This window comes from Gobio gobio (genome assembly GCF_949357685.1).
Source record: "Gobio gobio genome assembly, chromosome: 5".
NCBI lineage: Eukaryota > Metazoa > Chordata > Actinopteri > Cypriniformes > Gobionidae > Gobio > Gobio gobio.
Window position 1 is genome coordinate 19,697,468 of NC_137101.1, and position 27,045 is coordinate 19,724,512.

Consider the following 27,045-nt stretch of genomic DNA (forward strand, 5'->3'; position numbering starts at 1 on the left):
AAAGAAACTCTTAGTGAAACAGACACAGATCAATGGGTTTCACCATAGAGGCAAGTCTCAGAAGATATTAAAGGAATATTAAGGGTTCAATACAAGTTGGACATCATTAGTGGCATAATGTTGGCGGTATATTATATATAATATACCGCGGTATATAGTATAGCTACAAGATGTAAAGAATATGCATATTCAAATTAATTTAGTGTGGGGAAATAAACAAAACACATTAGATACACTGTAAAAACAACAATGGACAATGTACTAATTTTCTGCCAGGACATTATACAGTAATTTTACGGAAATTTTTGTTAACCCTAAGACACAACATAATGCAATGCGTCATTCAAAAAAAATAATAATAATATATATATATATATATAAAAACAACGACAACTGAAAATTCCTTCCTATTTGTACAGTAAATTGTGCCTTATTTTTACGGACTTTTGTTTTATTATTATATATATATATATATATATATATTTTTTACAGTGAATGAATAAATAAATCTATTTTTTATATTATATAATAAGTGTACAACTTTGACACCATGACAACACAACGCTGTAAACCATAAAAGCCTAAAACGACTGTAAGAATAATAAGTGTATCTTTACAGCTCAAATAATACACACGTTTAGAAGAATTAACACAAGTGTTTTTATAAAATTATTATCCCTATTCACTTCTATTTTAAGTGCCTCAACGTTTTCACTGTAACCTTTTAAATAAAAATAAATAAATAAGGGAATAGTCAAAATAATTTTTGGTCACTGTAAAAAATACATCCGTAAAATAACCGGACATTATCCAAAAATTTTACAGACATTTTCATTAACTTTAAAACACAACGCAACGAAGTTCAAAATTCAAAATACGGGTAAAACACTTGTAAAAAAATTTATACGGAAAATTACATCAAATTAATACAGTACATTGTGCCCTATTTTTACAGGGTGTGGTAATCACCATTACATCACAAATGTACTAAGAAGAAACTAAAAAACTGCAACTCTTTTCAGACAAATTATCAACCTGGCTCATTTCTGGCTTAATGACAGATTGTTAGACACTATGTATTAAAGAGCTGGCTCATGTTCTGAGGAGAGATATGGACATATCTAGACATTCTGTACTGACTAAGAAAACTAAGAAGGTCAGATCGAGTAGTGCGTAGATCATACCATTCTCTCTTGAGTGTTCAATCACACCTGCACTGGTCGACATGTACATACCACCCCCCACCCCCCACGCGCACACAAAGAACCTGGCCCGCCTTTGACACATCGCAGACCACCTCACTCCCTTTCTATCACACAAATACACACTCATTTACTACCAAAACAGACACACATGCTTTCTGACAAGATTGGGAGGGACAGTCACCCATGGCAGGATGCATGCTGTGGGCCGCTGATGTAATTCCTTTCTGCTTCCTCTTGGTGCTTAACCCTGATACACCTCCCACATCCCAACTCTGCTTATAAATACAAAAGAAAGGGATGCTGGTTCCATTAAGAGAGTCCGACTTCATAGACATGGACAATATGCATGCTTAAGTGGACGCTGGCATGAATGCGGCCTTTCTTGACTGTGAAATTTCAATTTGACGTACTCAAAACAGGTAAGACTTCATAATCAACTTAGACCAATAGGAATAGGAAATTAATTTATTCATATACTCTTGAATAAATGTGGGGTTTCATTTACCATCAATGCTGTTTGATATTATAGTGAAACTAATGAAGAATAAGTGGTTTCATGAGAAGGTTTTCCATTGTATTCGTACTTACGGTTCTCGTATGTGAGGGAAAGAGTGGCGGACACAAACCTCCTCATTCAGAGTGGGAGATTGGATCCCTCCCCAAATTCTGGAAGGGTTTCTAATGTCAATGGGTTCAGTGATCTTAGTGCAGACCTAGGAGAGCTGGTCTACTGAACACGGCAATATTGCCAGAGAAAGGGAGAAGGGCTCTTTTGGTCCGTTCGATCAGATTGTTTTGACACAGGAGAGACGAGATCCTCTAAGAGTTTGCTTATCTGGATTAGCCATCCTACAAAAAGAAAGAAAGAAAATGAACAGGTGACGGTAGGTAGAAAAAAAAAGAGTAACTAATTTATGCATAACCATCAGCAAACAGCGAATCGAAATGAATCTGAAATCTAATCAATCTGCTTTTGTTTCTCTTACAGATAAGATACAACACACAAGAAGTATTTACAGATAAACAATCTTGGCAATATGATGGACGAGTGTTTTCATGAAAATGATTACCTCGTGTCACGACGTATCTACTCAAACCGGGATTTTGACCAGGTCCATGAGAGACGAGAACAAGAGATCCAGAGTTTACGAGAACGGCTGAGCAGGACCTGCAGGTGAGTACATGTGGAACTTACATCTAGTGTTTTTATCTGCATTGTGATATTATTTGAATTTTCCACAGATGCACCGATAAATGGGCTGTTCAGAAGATGAAGGCGCTTCTGCCAGTTCTGGATTGGCTTCCTAAATACCCAGTCAAGCAATGGTTACCCAGTGATGTTGTCTCTGGGGTAACCACAGGACTAGTATGCTGTTTACAAGGTAAGATGCACTCTGTGAACAAAACGAATATTAATACAGCAATGACGCCTCTTTAAAGTTGTAATTGCTTTCTATTGTTGTACAGGTGTGGCTTATGCATTGCTGGCCTCTGTAGCACCAGTCTATGGACTCTACTCTGCGTTTTTTCCAATTCTCACGTACTTTGTGCTGGGAACATCCAGACACATCTCTGTGGGTAGGTCTATGTCTTTATTAATAAATCTTTCATAAAAGATATGTGATGCTACTGTACTGCTTACTGCATACCACTTACTATTTAATGCAAAACAGTATGCAATAGTGTATGTAATGGTAAATGCTTAACACAGTAGCTACTACTTTCTTACTACTACATTATGTGATCTGGATAAATTGCATGTTTTATTCTGTAAAAATTACGTGCAGTTATATTTTAAATATGGTTAATTATACATTTGGTTAATTCATAATGTAAGTTCAAGTTTTGATACAGTATTCTGTACAGTGTGCACTGAGGTATACAAATGTAGTAAGCATATTTTATGTATACAGAATGTGTGCATACTGAATAAATAGTAATTCTCTTACTTAATCTATATCCCATTTAGGTCCATTCCCTGTCACCTGTCTGATGGTGGGCTCTGTAGTTTTGACCTTAGCGCCCGATGAGCACTTCCAGCGTTCAGTGAACATAACAGCTGTGAATGAGACAGTGACAGATGAAAGGTTAATGGAAGTGGATGTAGAGGCCAGAGAGGCCCAGAGAATCATGGTGGCGTGTACAATGACAGTGTTGGTTGGATTGTTCCAGGTAAAGTCACAACAGTCAAAATTAAAACCTGTGATTACACATTTCATTATTGTAATATTTAATTTGTATGTATATTCAAGAATATCGGAAGGGTTTTTATCATAAAACAAAATCTACACTTTTAAGCATCAGACAGCAGTGTTGCCATTTAATATCAAGGTGGTGTGCAACTCAAATTTGTTTCGCTTGTTCTCAGGTGGTTATGGGGCTGATGCAGGTGGGCTTTCTAGTCAGGTATCTCTCAGACCCCCTGGTGGGCGGCTTCACCACAGCTGCTGCCTTTCATGTCTTCATATCTCAGATTAAAACCATCCTGTCTGTTCCTACCCACAACCATAATGGATTCTTTTCCTTTGCTTATGTGAGTCTCTTAAATGTTTTATAGCTTATTTATTTCATAAACACACCTATATCAGCTTAAAGAACTTGTATATTTACATATATTCATTATTTCTACAATATACATATATATTTGGCACAATTAAAATGTTTATATAATGTAAAAATAATTATATTTTAAATAAATATTGATAATAATTAATATTAATCAATTATAATAACAACAATAATTAATTTTATATCATTTTATTATTTTAATATATTTTCCCCCACATCTAGACTCTTATTGATGTAGGTAGGAACATCAACCAAACAAACATTGCAGACCTGATTGCTGGATTACTAACAGTCTTCATTGTTATGACTGTGAAAGAGATCAACACAAAATTTCAGCATAAAATCCCAGTGCCGATTCCCATAGAAGTGATTGTGGTACGTACAGTTTACCCACAATTCTCCTATCCAACTGTTAAACCGTAAATTAAGCCTGTATTTTCGGACAGTTGATGATTTAAAAAAAAATAATGATTGCTGTTACCTTTCACTCTTTCGATCTGATAGACAGTGATAGCTTCTGCAGTCTCTCATGTGATGGACCTGAACTCCCAGTACGGCGCCAGCATTGTCCACAGCCTCCCCAGGGGGTAAAAGCACTTCCTGTGGCACTTCCTGCTTCCTGATGAGGGCTGGGTGCACATTCAGTCACTTTATATTGACATACTATTATTATTGTCCCTGTAAAGATTTTCAACAGAAATGTTATCTCTAGAACAATGACACTGACAGACAGTTTGAAAGACTTGTCCAATAATAACATGAAGCGGTTATTATTACATCCTACCTACATTAATCAGAAATGACAGCATAAATACAAATGCTCACAGTACAAGTAGTGTACAAAACCATTGTGTGAATCTAAAGTTCCTACTGACTATGTGTCTGCTTGTGTCTCCACAGGTTTGCACCGGCACAGCCACCAAATATAGCACTTATTGGGAATATTTTGGGCTCTAGTTTTTCCACAGCAGTGGTTGGCTATGCGGTAGCAGTCTCAGTGGCTAAAGTCTATGCGGCAAAACATGACTACACAGTTGATGGCAACCAGGTATACAAAAATAGTGTGCAAGCATGCTTTTGTTCAATGGATAGTGGGTCCACAATGCTAAATGCACATAATAAAATGCAACGAACCATACAGTCATGCAATGTTAACAACGTAAATACCACTTAAGTGGTTTGTGCCATTGTGCGTTTTGTGCTTTGAATTTGTGTGAAAAAAAAAACAGCTGAGAACTACAGCTTAAGTTAGTTTCTATCAAGAAATGTACCATTAACAAGTACTGGGGAACTACATGTGCAAGGGTGCTTGTGTGAGTGTGAAGTATAATGAGGGTCAGACCAACGCTCTCCCACAGATGGAGAAATTACAGTAACACGAGGGAGAGACAGAAAGAACTAGTTGGCCTTTTAAGGTCACTTTAACCTGCCAGAGTAGAACAAATTTGAGTTTGTAACTGCAGCTGATATCATTTCTAAACCCAGCAGTGCAGCATAAAGCTTTAGGGCTCAGCTACATTTGTTTTGTGAACCGTGACTTCAAAACCGAGGTAGGACTACGTACGGAACAGTCAGTTTTGTGTATCTTTCATATGTATTCATATCATATTCTAGCTTTTCATATAAATATTGTTTTGTTTTGAGCACTGTAAACAAAACAAATCCTTAAAGATTCAAATTAGCTGTCAGTTCTAAATTTATTTGCATACTGATTTGTGATTGGTCTTCAAATCTAAGACTGTTCATTTTTGTTCAGTGGATACCAAAAAGGTTAAAGCCTCCATTGCTGGTGTTTAATTCTAACAAACTGATACAGATTGATTACAAAACACCTGATCTGGCTTACTACACCTTTATTCCCATTAGGAGCTGATAGCTTTTGGTGTCAGCAACATTTTCGGAGGATGTTTATCAAGCTTTGTGGCCAGCACTGCACTGTCACGGACCGCAGTACAGGAAAGCACAGGGGGGAAGAGTCAGGTAAAATGCATATGCTCTTACTACAGCATTTACATATGCGTGTTTGTGTGCAAATACAGTACTTTAACTGTTCTTTCATCTCACTGTTGCAGGTTGCTGGTATCATCTCAGCTCTGATGGTGATGATAGTGATCTTAGCCCTTGGGCCCTTTCTTCAGCCTCTGCAGAAGGTGTGATAGACACTGTGAACTGTTATTTTTTTTCAATGTAAAACATTAGTTTCCTCTTTCACAATAAAAATTGAATACAGGCAAAATTCCTCACGCAACTAATCCCTCTCTGTCCCGCAGTCAGTGCTAGCTGGCATTGTTATAGCCAACCTGAAGGGCATGTTCATGCAGATCTCTGAAGTGCCTGTACTCTGGAGACAGAACAGGACAGACTGTGTAAGTATTATCACAAGACTAATAAATGAATAGAATTAAATGAGTACTGCCAGCTAAATGTTATTTAAAACATAAGATATGATGCATGGCTGTGTACAAGAGTTTCTCGAAGCTAATTCAGTTTTGACGTCATGATACTATTAATCAACAAATGGAATCATGTGAATCATTTTGTTTTATTTGTATGAAATGAGATTACATACTAGCAGTCTGTGTTTGAATTGAGTGCATATGAATCCTCATTCACCTGCAGCTCATCTGGATAGCTACTTGCTTGGCATCCATCGTGCTGGGTTTAGATGTGGGCCTGCTGGCTGGTCTGGTGTTTGAGATGGGCACGGTGGTGGTCAGAACACAGTTGTAAGTAGCAAAGCTGTAAGGACATTGAAGGGTGCTTGAGAGTAGTGTACTGAATGAATGAATGAATGAATGAAGGATTTATATAGCGCTCTTTTAGATTTAAAATGGGACCAGAGGCCTCTCCTCAACCACAACCAGTGTACAAAATTACAACTTTTATTTGACAAAGGAAATCAAATGTTTTATTTTGTTTCTTTCAGGGGGTTTGGGATATTTCTTGAGACATGTGACAATTGTTAATCTGGATTAGTGCATCTTGATGTTTATGATATAACTCGAACTATGATTTTAAATATTGTGAACAATAAGGGCATCATTTAAATGCTTGTTTGTAATATTTTACTGTATTTCACTGTAATTATTCTCTTATAATTCTTCAAATTAGACAACAATTAAATAATGGAAATGAATTGCACAGTCTTTATTAATAAGACCTTGGTTTCTCTAATTTTATTCAGCCCTTCTTGTGCCACCCTTGGAAATGTCCCAAATACTGATATCTACAAAAACATGAAAGACTATAAAAATGTAAGATTCTATTTTTTTATTACTTGTTACAATTCATGCTTATATGTATACAGTGGGTGTATAATTATTATGCAAGTTGATATTCTGATCATATTTTTTCCAAGCACATTTTCCCAATTCCAAACCACATCAATCCTCACATCTTCACCTTGATTCCTAATTTTTATTTTTTGCAGTTAACATGCTTTTTCTTCTTGGCCTGATTTTGTAAAGTGTTTTTCTGTCCACTGGTCACCCCTAAATTTTGCAATTTCTAGCATCGCATTAATATTGTATCCTTCTCATGAGCATTTCATGATTTTTGATTCTTCAGTGCGAGTTAAATACATTTTTTGGCCCAGTTTACCTGTAAAAGAAAGCCTACTTAATAATTATCCACACCTGAATATAGCGTGTTTTACTTCCAGCCTTCCTTAACAATTATATATCAATTATAAACGATTAAATACAAAATTAAAAGTAGTAATTAAGATTAATGTGGTTTGGAATTGGCAAAATGTGCTTGAAAAAAAAAAAGATCAGAATATGAACTTGCATAATAATTATGCACGCACTATAGTTACCTAAAATAACAAGGTATTTACCAAAATTTTCAGATTGATGAAATTCCTGGGATTAAGATTTTCAAGTGCAATTCACCCATTTATTTTGCAAATATTGATTACTTCAAAGAAAAGTTGCGAGACGAGGTAAGTTTACTTTTTGCTAAAATTCTAAATTCTGAAATGAACTACTGTATATGACATGATTTGTGGTTTGAATAATAATTGTGGTGTGCTTTAACGCTTTAATGTTTTTTTTGTGTGAATTCTTACAGGTGGGGTTTGATGCAGTGCGGGTGTTCAAGAAAAGAAACAAAGCTTTGAAAAAGATTCACAAGCTCATTAAAAAAGGAAAACTACAAGCTACAGAGGTACTTTGCGCATAATAGTTTTCAGCAAAGTATTTTCCATATGTTTCACATACGTTTGAAATCAATAAAAAGCCAATTTTCACTGACCTGAGTTCATGACACAACATTCTGGACTTTCCCATATCTTCTGTCCTTCACAGGATGGTGTGGTACCAGTGGCTTCACTGGGAGTAGAAAACAAAGCCTTTGAAAACGAGCAGGGTCCTGAGCTGGAGGAGGGGGTGTCTCAGCCAGATTCAGAGGTGAAGGTCCAGGTAGACTGGACGTCTGAGCTGCCTGTCAGTGTGTCAGTACCCAGGGTTCACATTCACAGCCTGGTTGTGGACTTCTCAGCCGTCTCATTCCTGGACGTGGTAGCAGCCAAGTCCCTCAAACTGGTGCGCCATCTTTATTGCTCTTTGTTGTCATTGTTATACTGCAATAATGCATGGCCACAATCTGATGGTGACCCTCACATCCTTCCAAAGCTGTATGACTTTCTATCTTCTGCAGAACACAAATGTTATAGACATTTGTGTTCTGAAGAAGATAGAAAGTCATACAGCTTTGGAAGGGTATGAATGTCCGTTGTTTTACACCGCATGAATGTCAATGAATGTCCGTTGTTTTACACCACACTGACTTTCATTGACAAAAACATTGAAACATTCTTTAAAATACCATGTGGCTAAGTATTCCTTTAAGAAGTAGCTAATTCATAATTTCCAATCTTCGCAGGTCATAAAGGAATATATACGAATTGGGGTTAGTGTCTACATCGCAGGCTGTGACGGTAAGGCCTGGCTCTATAACAACATGTTGATACAAGCTGTGCCAAACTCCAGCCTGATAATGGCAGGTTAGGACACAGTGAATAACCTAAAGGGTCCTTGTGTCACAGGTGAGCTTGTCAGGAGAATGGAGGCCCTGTCCTTCTTTGACGAGGAGGTTACCAGAGACCTTCTTTTCCTCTCGGTCCATGATGCCATTCTCTTCATCCAGCTGGAAACTTCCAGTGAAAATGACCAGGATCCATTAGCTGAGAAGGTAAAATGAATAGTTTTCATTTTCAGCTTGAAGGGAGACTGAATTGACAGAATATTGCATGTTCTCACTGCGTGTTCTCACTACAAAAATACATGGCGAATGTAGCAACTTCGCTATTGACCAACAAAAACCTGGTCTAAAGTCAATAGCACAGTATTTTTTTAGTTATTTAAAGAGCGTGTTAGTAATATGTGCCTATAGGCAGGTCCACAACGTGCGTACACTCTGCTTATTACACACACAGGGAAGTGCAGCAGCACACAAACATTTTTAAATATTAAAAATAAAAGGGTTCCTCTCAGGAAAAGCGATTCCGCTTGCAAATTCCGCCATGTAAATAGCAATCCGCCATTGTGCGAGCGCAACTGGCTCTTAAAGGGAATGGGAGATGAGACTCTGATTGGTTTATTGCACATTACGCCCAAAACACACCCATTACTCATTAAGAGAATATGGACAACTCTTTTAGACCATTTTCCCCATCGTTAAACTAGCAAAAGGGGATTCGGACACAGCCTAAGTGCATTTGCGCCATTCGCTTAGATCGTTAAATAGGGCCCATGGAGTCTAATGAATCGGAAGTCTCACACATAAAATAGCTCACTTCCTTGTAGCAAAATTTGGGAGACACATGTAAATATTGATCATCAAAGATACAAGATAAACATAATTGCAAAAAGAATGTTTTGGCACATGCTGAGGAAAAATCAAACTCATCTAGAAATACAATGTCTAGTTAAAGTAGCCGGTTGTAACATGATGCAACACTGGTTTTGTTCAGAATGGATTACTATTGTACGGCATACAGTACAGTAGGGTGAATTTAGGTACATTCGGCCACTTATTGACACTGAACACAGCCCAATTTATGTGAATTCACTCAATTATTTTTTTCTTTTGTATATTTATACTTTTATTCAGCAAGGATGCAGTGAACTGATCAAAAGTGGCAGAAAAAACATTATAATGTTATAAAGATTTTTACTTCAAATAAATGTTGTTTCTTGAACTTTCTATTCATCAAATGTATCACCGTTTGCACAAAACTATCAAACAGCTACAACATTGATAACAAGAAATGCTGAGTACTTACACTGAATGCTGGAGTAGTGGCTGCTGAAAATTCAGCTTTTCAATCAAATAAATTACATTTAGTCAAATATTTAAATAAAAACTGCCCAATACTGTGCATAGTGTATATACTGTAAAGGTAATATGAGTAGGATGTTAATATGCCATTCTGAAGACACTGTATATATATATAAATATATATATATCTGTGTTAAGATTTCACAGTTGCACGATGACAAAGAGCCACTTCCTTTTACTGAAGATGAGGACCTGATTGAGACCTATGACAACCAACATTTGGTAAGCATCCTCTATCTTTTATATTTATATCAGATAACTAAAATCAGCAACGCACCAAACAAGTGTTTCTCTTGCATGTCTAGGCTATTCATGGACTTTCAAACTGAGAGAAACTCGCTGTGTTCAGAGTTCCTGGGAAAGACATTCATTGTCTTCCAATTAATCTGCTGATAATGAGTCAGGAGGTGTTTACCTTTGTCCTGAAAGGATTGAAAGTGGCGCTATCAAGGAAAAAAGCTTGCAGTCTCGTTCATCATGTCTTTCCACATCTGAACTAGAAAAATAACACCAAATGCAAAAGTTAAAAAGCATTTAGTGCTTTCATTTTTACAGCCTTATTTTTGAGGCAAATACAAGACATCAAATGACAATACAGGACGTTCATCCCGTGGAGGCCTGTTCATGAGTATGGACTGCAGAAGGAAGCTATTTTTGATACACAAACATATATTTCTTGTTAAGAACTGTTCACTGAAAATCATAAATCAGAAGAACATTTGATATTTGTAAATAAATCACCTGTGAAATAACATTTGAGTATGTATCTGTGTGTTTACTCAGCCTGCGAACCCTGATTTGGTCTTAGATGGGATATTACTGTGGTCAGAAACTAAAAAAAGCTCTGTTATCTATTTTTTTCTTTGTTTTTTTTTTACACATTATGTGTAATGTCAAACCGAGTGAGTCAAATATAATATTTTCTGTGTTGATGTATTTCCTATTAAAACAGGAAGTTGGGGTGTAAGGGCTAATCCCTTCTTTTTAAAGTACCAATAGCTTACACAACTGTATGAATCATGATTTGCTACCTGCTGTTGCTAGTCAGAGGTAAGTGGTATTAGGGGCGGAGCAGTTTCATTCTAGAGAGCATCTGATTGGACAAAAATTTGTAGTCATCATTATTTTTGCTCCATTTTCCTGGAAGAAAAAGATTAAAGTTTAAATGCTAAAAGTGAAATTGGTCAACATGTCTGTTTGCTTTGACCTCAAAGTAAACCAACACGGGCTAAATGGCACACGTCCAATTTTGCTAAACAGTTAAACATGATAAAAATTGACCTGTCTAGACCATCATCTCAATAAAATGTTCGGAATTTTCCACACACATACACAGAAGGGGATAGAGAGACCTTGCTGTTTGCCTAAGATGAAACAAATTACATGCTCAACAAAAAAGCACTTGTTTAATTTCTGTTGACATTCCTGTGTTGCTCTATCTGGAGGTCTTTTGTGTACTTTAAACATTTAGTAACAGTAACTGAGCGCATTAAACACACAAGGACATGTGTGCCTGAAACACACACATCCCCGACTACTCACTGACTGACTGACTCTGGCTCTCTAAGGTACGTTTACAAATTGTCTGTGTCCTTCTTTATGATCTTTAGTATTAGTGTATAATTCAACTTAACATGATAATGCACAGTAAGAAATTAACAGCAAGGGGTTAACAGAAGATAACTCATAATTTAGGCATAAACAAGGACAGCAGTGACAGGATCAATAGTTCGCTTCTATGTCACTAACACGCCTTTCCTAAGAAATGTATGAATATTTAATTGTTAATGCAAGACTCGTGTTGTAATATGTGTCATGGGCTGACGTCAGTAAAAGTTAAAATAGATTGATAATTACTGCGGTGAGGATTGACACCTTATCTGCAAAGATCGCACAGTGATCTCCTTGATAATTATTATGGCTCTAGGTGTAAAGTCTATGCAGTAAATATCAGTCTAGTGTACTGATATATAATGCTATATAATTTTTCCCCTCAGTGATGATGAATAGAAAACAATGATAACGATACAAGGACAAAAAGGTACTTTTAAAACGGGACAAACACATAATATATATATATATGAAGTATAAAATTAAAAATTATATATATAAAAGATGTAAATGTTACTGTGTATCATGCATGATTATATGCATCTGTATTATATACTTCTGTTCAAAACAATTGGAGTCTGTATGATTAAAAAAAAAAAAATGTATTCAGCAAGGATGCATTAAAGGGGCTATATGCAACTTTTTCCCCAAAATAAACGTAACAATAGCCTTTTTATTTTACCATTTATGACTCAAACATCTCCTGATGAGCATACTGACACCTTGTCCGCTCACAGTGGGTGCACCTATAAGCCTGTATCCTATTTTTCCTATTTTCTGGCGGGTCGTCTTTTCCCGCGCTGTCTGCGGATGTGACGTCACCACCGCTGCGAGAGCGAGCAGAAAATGAGAGCAGTTCTATTTTTTGGCCACAGGTGTCAGTCGCGAGTTTAAATTTCAGAAAAACGCATATAGCCCCTTTAAAATGATTAAAAGTGACAGAAAAAACATTTATAATGTATAATAAATGCTGCTAGTTTGAACCTTCTATTCATCAAAGAATCTATACATAAATATTAAGCAGTGCAACTGTTTGCAACATTGATAATAATCAGAAATGTTTCTTGAGCTCCAAATCAGCATATTAGAATGATTTCTGAAGCATCGTGTGACACTAAATGAGTAATAAAGCTGAAAATTCAGCTTTATTTATTAATAATAAATTACATTTTAAAAAACATTCAGATATAAAATAACTAATATTTTAAATTATACTATTTCACAATACTTTAATCAAATACATGCAGCTTTGGAGAGCATAAGAGACTTCTTTCAAAAACATAAAAAAATTATCTTACGACCCCAAACTTTTGAATGGTACTGTACATAAATATATAAAATAAAATAAAAAAGCATTTGTATTAGTTATTTTTCCTGTTTAACTGCTTGCAGAGTGTGTGGTCAACAAGCATATCAATGATCATCAAGCTGGAATATAACCCAATATATCAAGCGCATCTTTTCAAGATATCATTTTACTGATAAAAAGTGGTTGTACCTGAGCTCACATATGCAGTTATCTGGAACAGCATTTACAATGTAGTCTTCAGTGTAACAGACACATCTCAAACCTCTTATATCAAAGAGCTGCCAGTTCTGATGCAAGCTGCTGGACCTGAAGAAAACAGAAGCATAAACTAATTTGATGATAAAAGCTGCAGGTTCGGATGTAAGAGAAGGGCTGGATCTTCTCATTCACAAATTTGATTAGGACATGATGACCAAATATTTACTTCTGGAGACGACAGAATATAATGCAAACAACAAAGCATATACACAATACATAACTAATATAATATAGACAGGGTTGAAAATGTATAACTTGACATTGTGTTGACTGTATATTTTACAATTCCCAACTGTATTCAATTACATAATGTTAATATGCCTGTAACAGTTTTTACAGTGTTTTGGTTCTTTTCTGTTCCTGTTCTCTGTCATTGTATGTTGACCTAGTTTCCTAGTGTGTGCCAGTTAGTTACTGATTTAGTTTACCTGTTGCTCATTTAGTTTCCTTGTTAACCCCTGTGTATTTAAGCCCTGTGTTTTAGTTTCTTCTTGTCAGTTCTTTTGTGCATTTATGTGGTTTGTGTTCTATAGTTTTGCTCCGGAGATCTTCTGCGTGTTTTTTGGATAATATGATTAAAAATGTATTATTTTGGATTCTTTATTTTTATTTATTTATTTTATTTATTACAGGGACAGTACATATTAATAAACATTTCTGTCAATATGCCAGAGTTAGCCAGAGGGTTATTTTTTACCTGCAGTCCCTTGAAAGTCACCCTAAAAGAGAGTAAAAGTACATATTTTCATAACAATATAACAATTACAATACATTTAGTAAAAGTACTAAGCTAAGATGTACAATAGAAACGCAACATACCAACAATCAGACAAATGCTCGCAAAAGCAAATGTTGCAAATTTCTTGGGGGAATGAAAATGTTTTGTGAGCAAACGCAAAGTTTCTCGGGGGAACGCAAATGTTTTGAAAGCAAACACAAAGTTTCTCCAGCAGAGGGCAAACCTTCCATCTGCTTTATCCCAGCATGAACTACATTTGCAAAAACCCATTGCCTGGACTAGTCATGTTCTGATTACTTACACCTGTGTGTCATTATCTTGTTTACTTTTACCTATTTAAGCCCTGTGTATTCACTCATTATTTGCTAAGTTTTTGCTAAATATGTTGTTAAACTGCATTTCTGAGCCTTATCCTGGTTTTCTGTATCTTGTTTTTTTGATTCTCTGCCCATATTCTGGATTCCCTTTTGCCTGTTTTCTGCCCTGTTGCTAATTTGGATTGTTTGCCTGTGTTTGACCCTTTGCTCGTTATAAGGATTACGATTATGGATAGTCCCAATAAAAGCGTCATTTGAATCTTTAACCCAAGTCTTGGAGCAGTTTGTAACACAAATGTTTTGCGAGCAAATGCAAAGCTTCTCTTGGAACGTAAATGTTTTGCAAGCAAACACAATGCTTCTCGAGGGAAAGCAAAACTTTTGTGAGAAAACACAAAAGCATTGAATTATTTTTTTACTCCCATCTCATATTTTTTCCATCACCATATCCCTTTAGGGACTCCATATAAAACAATATCATTTTAACAATACCATAAAAGCCTACATATTTCTTTAGAAAATTAAATGTTATAAATAAACTATAAGGTAATTTATAATTTTTGTAACAATATTTTGATTTAATTAAAATGACACATTTTATACAGGTGATCAACAGGTTTATACAAATACATTTACAAAATCTTTTTTTTATTAAAATTACTACTATTTTTTAGTGTACGCTCACACAAAAAGTCACTGCATCCAAAGATTCTGAATGCAGTCCATTGAAGCAATAGCATAGTGATGAATATACAAATGTGACATCACTCATACGCAGTTACAGATATGGAAGTAATTTGGATAGAATGAAAAGAATTTATAAAAAAATGACAGTCATCTCTGCGCAATGTTTACCAGAGAATCACATGAGAATGAAACTCCAATCTAAGTGACTCTCAGAATTAAAGTGAATTATGTGTCATCAAAAAGAACTTTCTTGGATGATTTTGTTCATGTCAAAATTGACCCTTCAGACTGTACAAATTGTACTTTCATTCAGCATTGAATTCATTAGGCATCAGGAAATGACAAACAATAACAGAAGGCCATTCTGTGAATGCAGCATATATAAACAATAACTAGGTGATCAGGTGACTAGGTGTTTTTGTCGTCATAGCTGATAATGATAATATTTACTATCAATTAATTGATTGGCATGACTGAAATGCTGTTTTGACATATCGGCCTAGACCGGAACTAACATCAATATTAGAATAATAACAATTCTAATAACATAACATGATATACACATTCTTTAATTTTAGTTAAACATTTTTTGACACAATAGAAAAAGAACAAACGAATATGGTTTGCAAGTTATATTTGCAGTATCAAAAGATGCCGTATGAGGGGACGAAGGGAAGTTGATAAGCAGATGGGTAAGCAGATGGGTTTTTGCCAAGTTTTTATCAGAAAGAACAATGGTCAGGGATAAGGGGGAGATGTTGCTGGCAATATGAAGAAGGTATCTTGATAACTGTTAATAATTACAGACATGATAAGTATAGCCATTTATAAAGAGACACAGTCTACTTTTGAAGCAACACAGGCACAGCAAACTGGGAATATTTAATACCGCTCTGAACTAAGAACAGGTAGGATTATTACATTGCAAAAATACACTATTGTTGAAAAACAGGGTCAGAAATACAGTTAAAACAGTAATATTGTGAAATATTATTACAATTTTAGATAACAATTTTTTATTTTAATGTATTTTAAAATGTAATTTATTCCTAATAAATAAAGTTGAATTTTCAGCATCATTAATACAGTCTTCAGAGTCACATGATCCTTCAGAAATCATTCTAATATAATTTTTTGGTGTTCAAGAAACATTTCTGATTACTATCAATCTTGAAAACTTGAAATTTTGTGGAAACTATGATAATTTTTTTGAGGATTATTTGATGAAAAAACAGCTTTTATTTTTCTTTCATTGTAAAAGTCTTTACTGTCACATGTGATCAATTTAATGCATCCTTGCTGAATATAAGTATTCATTTCTTTTCTTTCTTTTTTTTTTTTTTTAAACCAAACGTTTAAACAGTAGTGTATATATAAATTTAAGTCTGGTCATTACAAGGACAAAAATCATAAATCTAAGGCAAAAACCACAGTATATATATGGTGTAAACAAAAATATAATAAAGATAGAGGGGAAATGCTTAAAACAAACTTTAAACAATATGATTTAATGTTATTTGGAGCTGATGATCCCTACAGTAGATCGTGACAACAGAACTGCTGACAAAAAGTCTAATTAGCATGAATATGTTCATAAACAAAGAGCAAAGCATCTTATTGAACTGTGGAAAATCCCATAGAAACATCCGTCTTAGCGATATCAGGCTAAAAGTGAAGGTGGACACGCCTTCATACTATCATACACTCGTCAACAAACACATGAACTCACACTGTGTAGTTGCATGATGTTTACTCATAGTGCGTTTGAGTAAACACCTTCATCTTACACATCATTTCCATGATTGCCAATATAAATACAAATGCGACAGATTCAGCTTGACAGTTGCCAGAGCAGGAGCAGATATTCATAAATTAATTTTATTTGGTCACCACACACAGATCAGAAGGATTTTCGCCCCCCAGCTCAACGGGCGCACAATGCTCCGACCCTCAACGCAGAAGTATGCGGTGACCAGACCACTATACTCAGAAGACGGCTTTGAAGACGAACATGCAAAAGTCTATCGGAAACACAAGAGATTGCTGGACCATGTTAAAGAGTACTGCACGTAAGTACACTACTTAACTGTATAAAATGTATAAAAACTAGAGGCACAGAGAGGCTCTGTTTTTTTTATAAAAATACTTTAATTAAAATGTGTTATTATTACTACTACTACTACATTTCCAGATGTTCATTTAGGATATGTTCAAAATATAATATAGCAAAATCATATATAGCTGTCAGTCCTTTTTTAGTGATTAATAGCACTTTATATGCTGTGATAAAAAAAAATAAAAAAAATTTCAATAACTTGAATGAGATCATTGTGTCATGTACTAAATATCATGTTCTTGCAAGCAGAAAAAGACAAATAACATCTTTGGCGTTTGCACATTGTTTGCTAGTTGTACTTCAGAACGTGCAAAGAATGCTGCTATTTCTCTGCTGCCTATCATTGGATGGATACGGATCTACTCGATCAAAGAATGGCTGTTGAATGACATTGTGTCTGGCATCAGCACTGGACTGGTTGCCGTCCTACAAGGTAACATCTTATGAAGCTCTTATTAAAGAGTTACTCAACAGAATTGTTCAAAGCGCAAGCTCTTGAAATAGATTCAAGATATTAGATGAAATATGACATCAGGCCGTAAGAATGTAGTTTATCTTTATGAACTGGGGTCTGTGACTGATTTAGTGATTGCTTGTGACTGATGTGAGCGTCTACGCAGTTGTTTCATGAGATAACTACGACATGACGTGATATGAAATGTGTCAAAATAAGTGAAAAGTGCATTCGTGGTTGAAATGATAAACATAAACAGAAGATAATCCAGAAATGCAGAACATTTTGAGCAAAGGAAGCGTGTTTAAGATATATAAAGAGCTAGTACAATTCTTCTCAATTAATCTCAATTACTTTATGTTAAGAGCCTGGCATTTCCATCTAACAAAAATCTGATCAATTTTTGCTTATGTCATCCACACACTTCAAAAAAGAAAATCTATTACATTCTCATTTGTGATGGCCTTGAGAGAAGTTGTAACATAGCAAATGGGGTGTTGATAAGCGGGGGATAATAGTTGAATGAGGGCATCTACAGATCAGATAAAGATTATATAACTATGCTACCAGGGTTTAGTTAATACTTATCAATATTTTTCCCTCAGGTCTAGCCTTCAGTTTACTGGCATCCATCTCTACCTGGTATGGATTGTATGCTGCTTTTTTTCCAGTCATCATGTATTTTTTCCTGGGCACCTCACGGCACATTTCAGTGGGTAAGTTCTATTGTGAGCAGGTTAAGTGAATGAGACCAACAACATTGTTTCATTGACAGTGGCCAGTTGAACAAACTGCTTAGACTAGTCTTAAAAGTTATCCAATAGCTGGTTGATCAAACTAGTTCTTAAAGGTATAGTTCACCCGAAAATGAAAATTCTGTCATAATTTAGGCCCCGTCCACACGAAGCCAGAGCTTTCCCTATCCAATCTTTTTTTTCCCCTTGTTTCAAGAAATATCTGCGTACACACGAGAGCATGAAAACGGCTCAAAACGATGTAGTATACATACCAGGCCAGTGTGTGGCGCTGTAATTCTGCCACAGAAATACACTAAAAACAGACAAGAAGAGTTGTGGCTAGAAGGAGTACAGCAACAGTCAGAAGTGAGGCAAAATCTCACAATAAAATAACAATAAATAAATGTGCTACTTACCAGATGTGTTTTATTAACGCCTACACCTACCCCAACCCTAAACATACCCTTACAATAATGCAAATAAACAGTAATTAAATGACGCAGTATTGATGTGCGCATGCCCAGTGCCCGTTGTTGTATGCCTTCTAGTCTCGCCCCGCGCAGGACGTGTTGTGATGAGATCACTGTTTCACAAAATATACGGATTGGCTGTACACACGAAAACGCAACGGTGTCGTTTTCAGATTTATCCACTCTGGGACCCGGTTTCAAAAAATATCTTCATGCTCCCAAAACGCCGGATCCACGTGGACGAAACGCTGATACGGTACAAAATTTTAGCGTATACAGCTATCCGCGTCTCCGTGTCCCCGCTCAAGTTGTTCCAAACCTGTATACATTTCTTTGTTCTGCTGAACAAAAATGGGAGATATTTGGAAGAATGTTTGTAACCAAGCAGATCTCGGCAGCCATTGACTACCATAGTGGGGGAAAAAATACTATGGTAGTCAATGGTTACAAACATTCTTCCAAATATCATCCTTTGTGTTCAGCAGAACAAAGAAATTCACACAGGTTTGGATCAATTTGGGGGTGAGTAAATGACAGAATTATAATTTTTGGGTGAACTATCCCTTTAAGACGCAATTAACATAGTGACTCAATTTATTCCCCGGTTTCACAGACAAGTTCACCCAAAAATGAAAATTCTGTCATCATTTACTCACCCTCTGCTGAACACAAAAGAAGATATTTTGAAGAATGTTTGTAACCAAGCAGATAGAGCCACCATTGACTATCATAGTAGGGAAAAAAATACTATGGTAGTCAATGGTTGCTCTATCTGCTTGCTTACAAACATTCTTCAAAATATCTTCTTTTGTGTTCAGCAGAACAAAGAAACTTTCATTTTTGGGTGAACTGTCCCTTTAAGCCTAGTCCCAGACTAAAATGCATGTTTGAGCTGTTTTAACTGAAAGCAACTTGCTCCGATATATCTTAAAATATGTCAGTGCCATTGTTTTGTCTCAATATGCACACCAGTAATGTTATTTTTTCTTCTAAGGCACGTGTATAAAAGCTACTTAAATGCCCTAGTTGAATTAAGGCCTAATACTGGCTTAATCTAAACCCTGTCAGTGAAACCAGGCCTAAGTCTTAACATAGTGGCTAAGTTTAAGCAACAGGCGCAAGTCTAGTTGTTGCAAAACCCTTTTTGAATATAATGCTATAATACCATTCAGTTTTATTGTGTAGTTTTGTAGCCTCTAATTTAAATTTGGCACAATTGTGCTCAATCTCTAAGGGAAGTCAGTTCACTCTGTGCCCCTCCCCGGCCAGCCATTTTCTGCTAAGCGCAGCTTCTTTTGTACTTAAATGGAGAAAGATTGAAATCTTTGAAATTATGCTTCAATAACATATTCAAGTCACCCAAAAAACAACAACAAAAAAGATAACAGTATCATAAATTTTGCTTCACAGGTTTAAATCACACACAAAATAAATCCAACAACAACAATAATAAACATTCTAAATATATGGACTTTAATCAGACAGATATCATAACAAGGCTATAATTTTTGCCTGTCTATGATGACATTTAAGATACTGTAAATGTACTCACCGTTATGTGTTGTTCTCGCACCAGGATCTTTCCCTGTATTGAGTCTCATGGTGGGGGCAGTAGTGACCAGATTGGTGCCCGATGAGGGTCCGCCTGCCAACATCACTGCCTTTGAGGGCCTGACGAAAGACGAACAGAGGATCTTAGTGTCTGCCTCCCTCACTTTCCTAGTGGGTTTATTCCAGGTACATCAGCCACTCTCTCACTATTAAACTTAAAAGCAATGGCTGTTTTCAATCACAATCACATCAATGCTAATCTTCTCTTTATTTCCAGCTTGGTATGGGGCTGCTGCAGGTGGGCTTCATTGTCATGTACCTGTCGGATACTCTGATATCAGGTTTTACCACCGCAGCTGCTGTTCACATCCTGGTTTCTCAGCTCAAGTTTGTACTAGGACTGACTGTGCCGGGTTTTAGCGGACCATTTTCTATTATATCTGTAAGTCATAAGACACTTTTCTTGCTCCTCACAGTCACAATCGTTATGCTTAACTATCAAAACAAAAGCTTTATCTCTACACTTTGAAAATCCAACTATTACACTGCAAAAAATTATGTTCTTTCTCAGTATTTTTGTCTTGTTGTCCAGTATAAATCTTAAAATCTAAAAATCAAAATTAAATTTTCTGAAAAATGTATCAAAATAAAGTTAGTTTATGCTTACAACAAGAAAAATATCTGCCAGCGGAGTAAGAAAATTAAACTTGTTTTCCCTTTGAATTAAGTTGATTTTTCTGACCCAATTGGGAAATATTTGTTCTTGTTTTAAGCAAAAACTCACTACAGTTTAACACATTTTTCAGAAAACAAGACATAATATCTAATGTCATTTTGCTTCTTCAGTAAATGTAAATTGATGAAATATGAAGTAAATTCTCATACACACACACACACACACACACACACACACGCACACGCACACACACACACACACACACACACACACACACACACACACACACACACACACACACACACACACACACACACACACACACATACACTCATATATAATAAATAACATAGAAGTAGACTATAGTGAAACATTTCTCCTGTAAAACGATCTGAAACTTTGTTTTATCTGCAGACTCTTGAGAGTGTATTTACCCAGATCACCTCCACAAATATCCATGATCTGGTCACTTCAATTGTGGTGATGGTGATGGTGTTGGGCGTGAAGGAGATCAACGACAGATTCAAATCAAAGTTACCAGTGCCCATTCCCATAGAAGTGATTATGGTGAGTTGAGTGAACCTATTAACCTATTTTGTAGCCTGAAAGAGGAATTACTAATGTTCCTTTTCCTTTTTATTGGAATTCCTTTTTATGACATGATAAAGTTTATCAACCAGTATAATTTTATATGTACTAAACTATCATGCCAAACACTGTATGTGTTAATATTTGCTGTATGAGTTCATAAGTCCCATAAATCTTATCTTTTGTGTTCAAAGCAAATATTATATGTCATTCAAAAAAACGTTAAAAGTACTTTTCCCAACAGACCGTCATAGCTTGTGGCGTCTCCTATGCGTTCAACTTCAGGGATAATCATGGAGTGGACGTGGTGGGGATAATTCCAAACACGTAAGCATCGGAATCTACAAAATATTTTAAAACCGCACTGATAAAGCCATGATCTCCAGACCCCATGAAATATGTTTTCATTTCTGTGTTGACAAATTTAGTATAGACGTTTGGGAAGGACATACTGAAAAAAAAAAAAAATTGAGGGCAGTCTCATTATAGAGAGTATTTGATTGGACAAAAAAATTGAGTGCAGGATGAGTCATCAATATTTTTAGTCCATTTTCCAGGAAGAGAAAGCATATAGGTGCAAAGATCACCTTGTCAAATTTGGATTCAAAGCTTCCATACATGGGCTAACATTACAAATGTTGCATTTTAAGCATTCATTTGAATTTAAATCAATAAATAAAAACATTTATACGTTTCAGAATACAGCAACACAAAACTATTTGTCTATATGCTTTAGAACACAAAGCTAACAGAGCGCTAAATTAAGTTAAACTATTTTAACTTCATTTCTTTGTAAAGCACTTTGAATTGCCACTGTGTATGAAATGTGCTATACAAATAAACTTGCCTTGCCTAAATGTGGCATGAAAAATAAACACATTTTCATCTGTCCAGGTTTGAGACCCCAATGGCTCCGGACATGCAGATTTTCCAGATGACAGCAGTGGAGGCTTTCCCAATAGCTATTGTGGGATTTGCTGTGGCTTTTGCAGTGGCTAAAGTCTATTCTGTAAAGCATGACTACATTATAGATGGAAATCAAGTAAGCCCTGATTAATATCCCACATAAAATGTAACTAAATGTGAGAAGACAATCAGTCAGTGGAAGAACATCTGAAATGACACATGTAATCGTGCAGGAACTCATTGCGTTTGGGGCAAGCAACATCTTTGGAGGATCGTTCAAGTCTCTGGCAGCCAGTACAGCTCTCTCCAGAAGTGCAGTTCAAGAAAGCACCGGAGGAAAAACACAGGTAAACAGCTCCAAGGATCAGATGTTCAACCTCTGTAAAACTGTTTGCAAGCTTTTCTAGCTGGCTGGAACACAAAAAGGTAATTTTGCATCTGTGGCGTCTCAATTAGGGAATTTGTTTTCCAGCCACAGAGAAATACTAGCCTCTAGTGCTCAGAAAGAGTCATGACGTGGTAAATAATAGGATGAACAAAGCAGTGCCATAAATATAATAACCTATTCCTACTTGAATAAACTTAAAAATGCATTCAAAACACTATAACACATGCATATATATATCCCATCTTTCATATATATACAACCATTCTAATGTTTGGGGTTGGTAAGATTTGTTTCAAAAAGTATTTTTCTGCTCACCAAGGCTGCATTCATTCGATCAAAAATACAATAAAAACAGTTACATTGTTAAATATTATTACAATTTAAAATAACAATTTTCTGTTTAAATATATTTTTAAACTGTAATTTATTCCTGTGATGCAAAGCTGAATATTCAGCATCATTACGCCAGTCTTCAGTCACATGATCCTTCGGAGATCATTCTAATATGCCGATTTGCTGCTCAATACACATTTCTTATATTATTATCTATGTTAAAAACAGTTTTGCTGCTTAATATTTTTGTGTAAATCGTGATAAATCTCACCATTAGTTAATAGTTTTAATTTTCTTTTCAGATAGCTGGTTTACTGTCTGCCATTATAGTGTTGGTGGTAATCTTGGGGATAGGGTTTTTGCTGGAACCTCTACCAAAGGTAGGAATCAAATTCAAAGCATTTCAATATTTTAACCATGCACATATTGACTTTGATAACAGAAAGATTTGAGTTTAATGTTTGACGTAGTTGTGTGGTGTGCTGTGTGACTGCAGTCAGTGTTGGGCGCAGTGGTGATCGTGAACCTGAAGGGGATGTTGATGCAGGTGGTTACAGTTCCTTACCTGTGGAAGAAAGAACGTCCTGACTGTGTAAGAGCCTATGACCTCTCCCTCTAAATGCAAAGGGATTTCAGAAAACATGTTATCCAAGTAGAGTTCAAATTTCAGCTATATAAGGATTCCATTTTTTAACTTGTAGTATTTTATTCAATACAACATCCCAAATAAATCACCTTAGAATTGAACTGTCAAGTGGCGTATCTCTGATTTATGACTTCCTCTGTCGCTGTCCTCCAGATTGTTTGGGTGGGGACCTGTTTGTCAGCTATATTCCTGGGGCTGGACATTGGACTTGCCATTGGTCTTGGACTGGAGCTCCTCACTGTGGTCTTCAGGGCTCAGTTGTAAGTATTGACAGATCCAATTATCTGGATAAAATAAAATAATTTGAATATGGTATAAATACTTCTTTAAAGATATTGGCCTGGTTTCACAAACAGGGCTAAGATTAAGCCAGGATTAGGTTCACTTAAGATATTTAAGTAGCTTTTACAAACGTGCTTTAGGAAAAAATTAAACATGACTGGTGTGCATCTTGAGACAAAACAATGGCACTGACATAAAGATATATCACTGCAAGATGCTCTCCGTTGAAACAGCTAAAACATGCATTTTAGTCTGGGACTAGTTTAAGCCTTGTCTGTGAAACCAGGGGATTGAGATTTAGACTAAAATCACCATCACATACCTATTCTTATTTATGATCTATTCTGTTATGCTTGTGATAATCTATTTATCTGTTCTGATCTTCAGCCCACGCTGCAGTGTCCTGGCTAATATCTCGGGGACAGATATCTACAGAGATCGCAAGGACTATGTCAATGTAAGTCCACCACAGATGCATCCTCTTTGTCCTCTTTCCTTAAAGTTAGGAAGTTAATGCACTTATGTACATGTTCTTATATTTAACACCTGCAATTAATTTCTATAATATAAATTAATCTATTATTAAATCTTTAATAACATCTATAACTAAGGGAAGGTTCAACAGTGAACCTTCCCTTACCCCTTAACCCCCCATACCACCAAATCTGTCCCTAGCCTTACATGCATCCCAACTCAATAGCAGCAAAATCGTTTGCAATAGAACATGAACACAATTGCATTGTAACCAACATTATTGTTTTTTAATGTCAGTACACAGTAGCTAAAGACGCCTTATAAAAATGTGACCCTATTATCTATTGTTTGGTGTGTCAAGATATGGACAACTTGTGCACCTGAAAAGAAGCAGACGAATGAAAGAAACCAAAGTTTGCTTTATATTTTCATTTTCTTCCTACAGATCTATGAGCCGGAGGGAGTAAAGATTTTCAGAATCCCATCTCCCATTTTCTTCGCAAACATCGATTTCTTCAGAGACAAACTGAAGGATGCTGTGAGTGCAGTAGTCTAACCCAGACCTCAGATGACATTACCGGCTGACATAATCGCAACCTAACCTGTTTACTTTAACGCAGGTGGGCTTTAATCCTCTGAGAATCCTGAGGAAGAGGAACAAGGCCCTGAAGAAGATTAAGAAACTGATAAAGAAAGGGGAGCTGACCTTAACATCTGTACGTCCATGTTAAAGTTTTAAAACATGATAGCAATGATCTCAAGGACTTCTTCATAAAAGTTATTACGTAATGTAGCTGTATTGCGTCTACTGCTTTGATATCTAAATCTTAGATGTCCAAATGATAACTAAATGAACTAATCTTATCATTTAGAGATACCCATCTAAAGGTATACTGTAATATCTTCCTGCTATAGAACGGACTACAGGCCACATATTCAATGCCCATTGAAGAGTCAGAGGATGAAAGCAACATAGAGGATCTAGACAAGCCCACAGACTATTCGGATCTTCCAATCCGGGTGAACTGGAATGCAGAACTTCCTGCCAACATCTTTGTCCCTCCTGTGAACATCCACAGTTTGGTCTTGGACTTCTCTGCGGTTTCATTCCTGGATATATCTGCACTCAAAGGTCTCCAAGCGGTACGGCAGTTGTGTTCATTCTGAAAGCACAAGTGTACATTTAATAATTTTTGCTAATCTCTTCGGATTTCTCTGTGCAGTGCATTCAATTCTAATTTGATAATCTGAAAACGGACTAATAAAATACAAACACTTCTGTTTACAGGCCTTAAAGGAATTTATACGCATTGATGTTGATATTTACATAGTAGGCTGTGACTGTAAGTACTTTTTTTCCCTTCCAGACTGCAGGTTAAAGGGTATATTTGTAGTGCATTTTACAATTTTCCCCTTTATCTGCAGTGCCACGGCTTTTATAATGTAGTAGCATAATGATCTGTAACAATAAAACTGTGTAGTAACTCAAACCTTTGACATGTCGTTTCCAGCGTATATCATAGAGAAGCTGAAGAACTGTAAATTTTTTGATGATGAAATCAAGACATCTATCTTCTTTTTGACCATCCATGATGCCATACTCTTCATTCATGAGTCCCATCCACCGAAGACTGTGAGCGAGAAGGTGAAGGAAAACATTGAACATCGTACAAGCTTCATTTGTTGTTTGTTTATCAAAAACGCATTATTAAAATGTGTCTGATTTGAACTCATGCAAACAGGTCTCAGGAAGTTTCCCATACCAACACATTAATGGCAGCAGCATGTCCAATGGGTTGACAATCCAAGAAATGCCAGTAGGTGACCCAACAAACACCTGGGATTGAACCTGTTAAAATGAATGTTTTGAAGAGATGTTTGAGGTTCTGAATTGGGTTAAACTGCTCTTTTTTTCTGCAGGACATGAAAATGGAAGTCGAAACCAAACCAGAGACAAGGTTCTGAAGTGAATCAACTTGAAACCTCCATTGTGTAGAACTTTAAAATCAATGTATATAAGAATTAATTTTAATCTAGCACATAGCAGTTTTGTATTCTGTGTACTGTGCTGCATGCAGAATGAATTAGCTCTAGATTATGCCAATGTGTCACTAAATTATTGGATTTGTGGTTAACATGTTGTACAAACAATCTTATCAGTTCATTATCAGTGCCTTTTTTACTTTTTTCTTTTTGAATAGTATGTATTTTTATGTGCACTATTTTTATTCTAAAATAAAAAAATGAATGTTTTCCAAAATATACACCGTCCTTCCTGATTTGAGACAAACCATAACAAATAAAAAGCATGCATTTGAGACAAACCTTAACAAATAAAGGCATGTGCAGCAGATAAAGTTGTTTTACTGGAGTAATACGTATTATAAA

General features: G+C 35.9%; 1 protein-coding gene across 1 annotated transcript; it reads left to right on the plus strand.

Annotated features, from left to right (window-relative positions):
* The first annotated feature begins 1,510 nt into the window (after positions 1-1,510).
* On the plus strand, positions 1,511-27,007 carry LOC307126111 (uncharacterized protein). Its single transcript, XM_079816488.1, has 41 exons — positions 1,511-1,624; positions 2,194-2,379; positions 2,448-2,587; positions 2,673-2,783; positions 3,175-3,377; positions 3,574-3,738; positions 3,996-4,148; positions 4,278-4,360; positions 4,674-4,821; positions 5,640-5,753; positions 5,846-5,923; positions 6,044-6,139; positions 6,393-6,499; positions 6,958-7,027; positions 7,624-7,716; positions 7,845-7,940; positions 8,081-8,317; positions 8,658-8,712; positions 8,821-8,966; positions 10,254-10,337; positions 10,421-10,435; positions 16,936-17,105; positions 17,446-17,585; positions 18,212-18,322; positions 20,390-20,550; positions 20,642-20,806; positions 21,455-21,607; positions 21,873-21,955; positions 22,523-22,670; positions 22,768-22,881; positions 23,558-23,635; positions 23,752-23,847; positions 24,055-24,161; positions 24,571-24,640; positions 25,103-25,195; positions 25,278-25,373; positions 25,573-25,800; positions 25,946-26,000; positions 26,169-26,302; positions 26,400-26,474; positions 26,578-27,007. The coding sequence occupies exons 2-41, from the start codon at positions 2,243-2,245 to the stop codon at positions 26,620-26,622; spliced, it is 4,653 nt and encodes a 1,550-aa protein (XP_079672614.1). The 5' UTR covers positions 1,511-1,624; positions 2,194-2,242; the 3' UTR covers positions 26,623-27,007.
* The last annotated feature ends 38 nt before the right edge of the window (positions 27,008-27,045 follow it).

What these genes read in the sequence shown, in the direction of transcription:
- LOC307126111 (XM_079816488.1), top strand. Translation starts at nt 2,243, where the DNA reads ATGATGGACGAGTGTTTTCATGAAAATGATTACCTCGTGTCACGACGT. An exon ending in CGGCTGAGCAGGACCTGCAG is followed by an intron (nt 2,380 to 2,447) that starts GTGAGTACATGT and finishes AATTTTCCACAG; the next exon opens with ATGCACCGATAAATGGGCTG. An exon ending in TTCCCATAGAAGTGATTATG is followed by an intron (nt 21,608 to 21,872) that starts GTGAGTTGAGTG and finishes TTTTCCCAACAG; the next exon opens with ACCGTCATAGCTTGTGGCGT.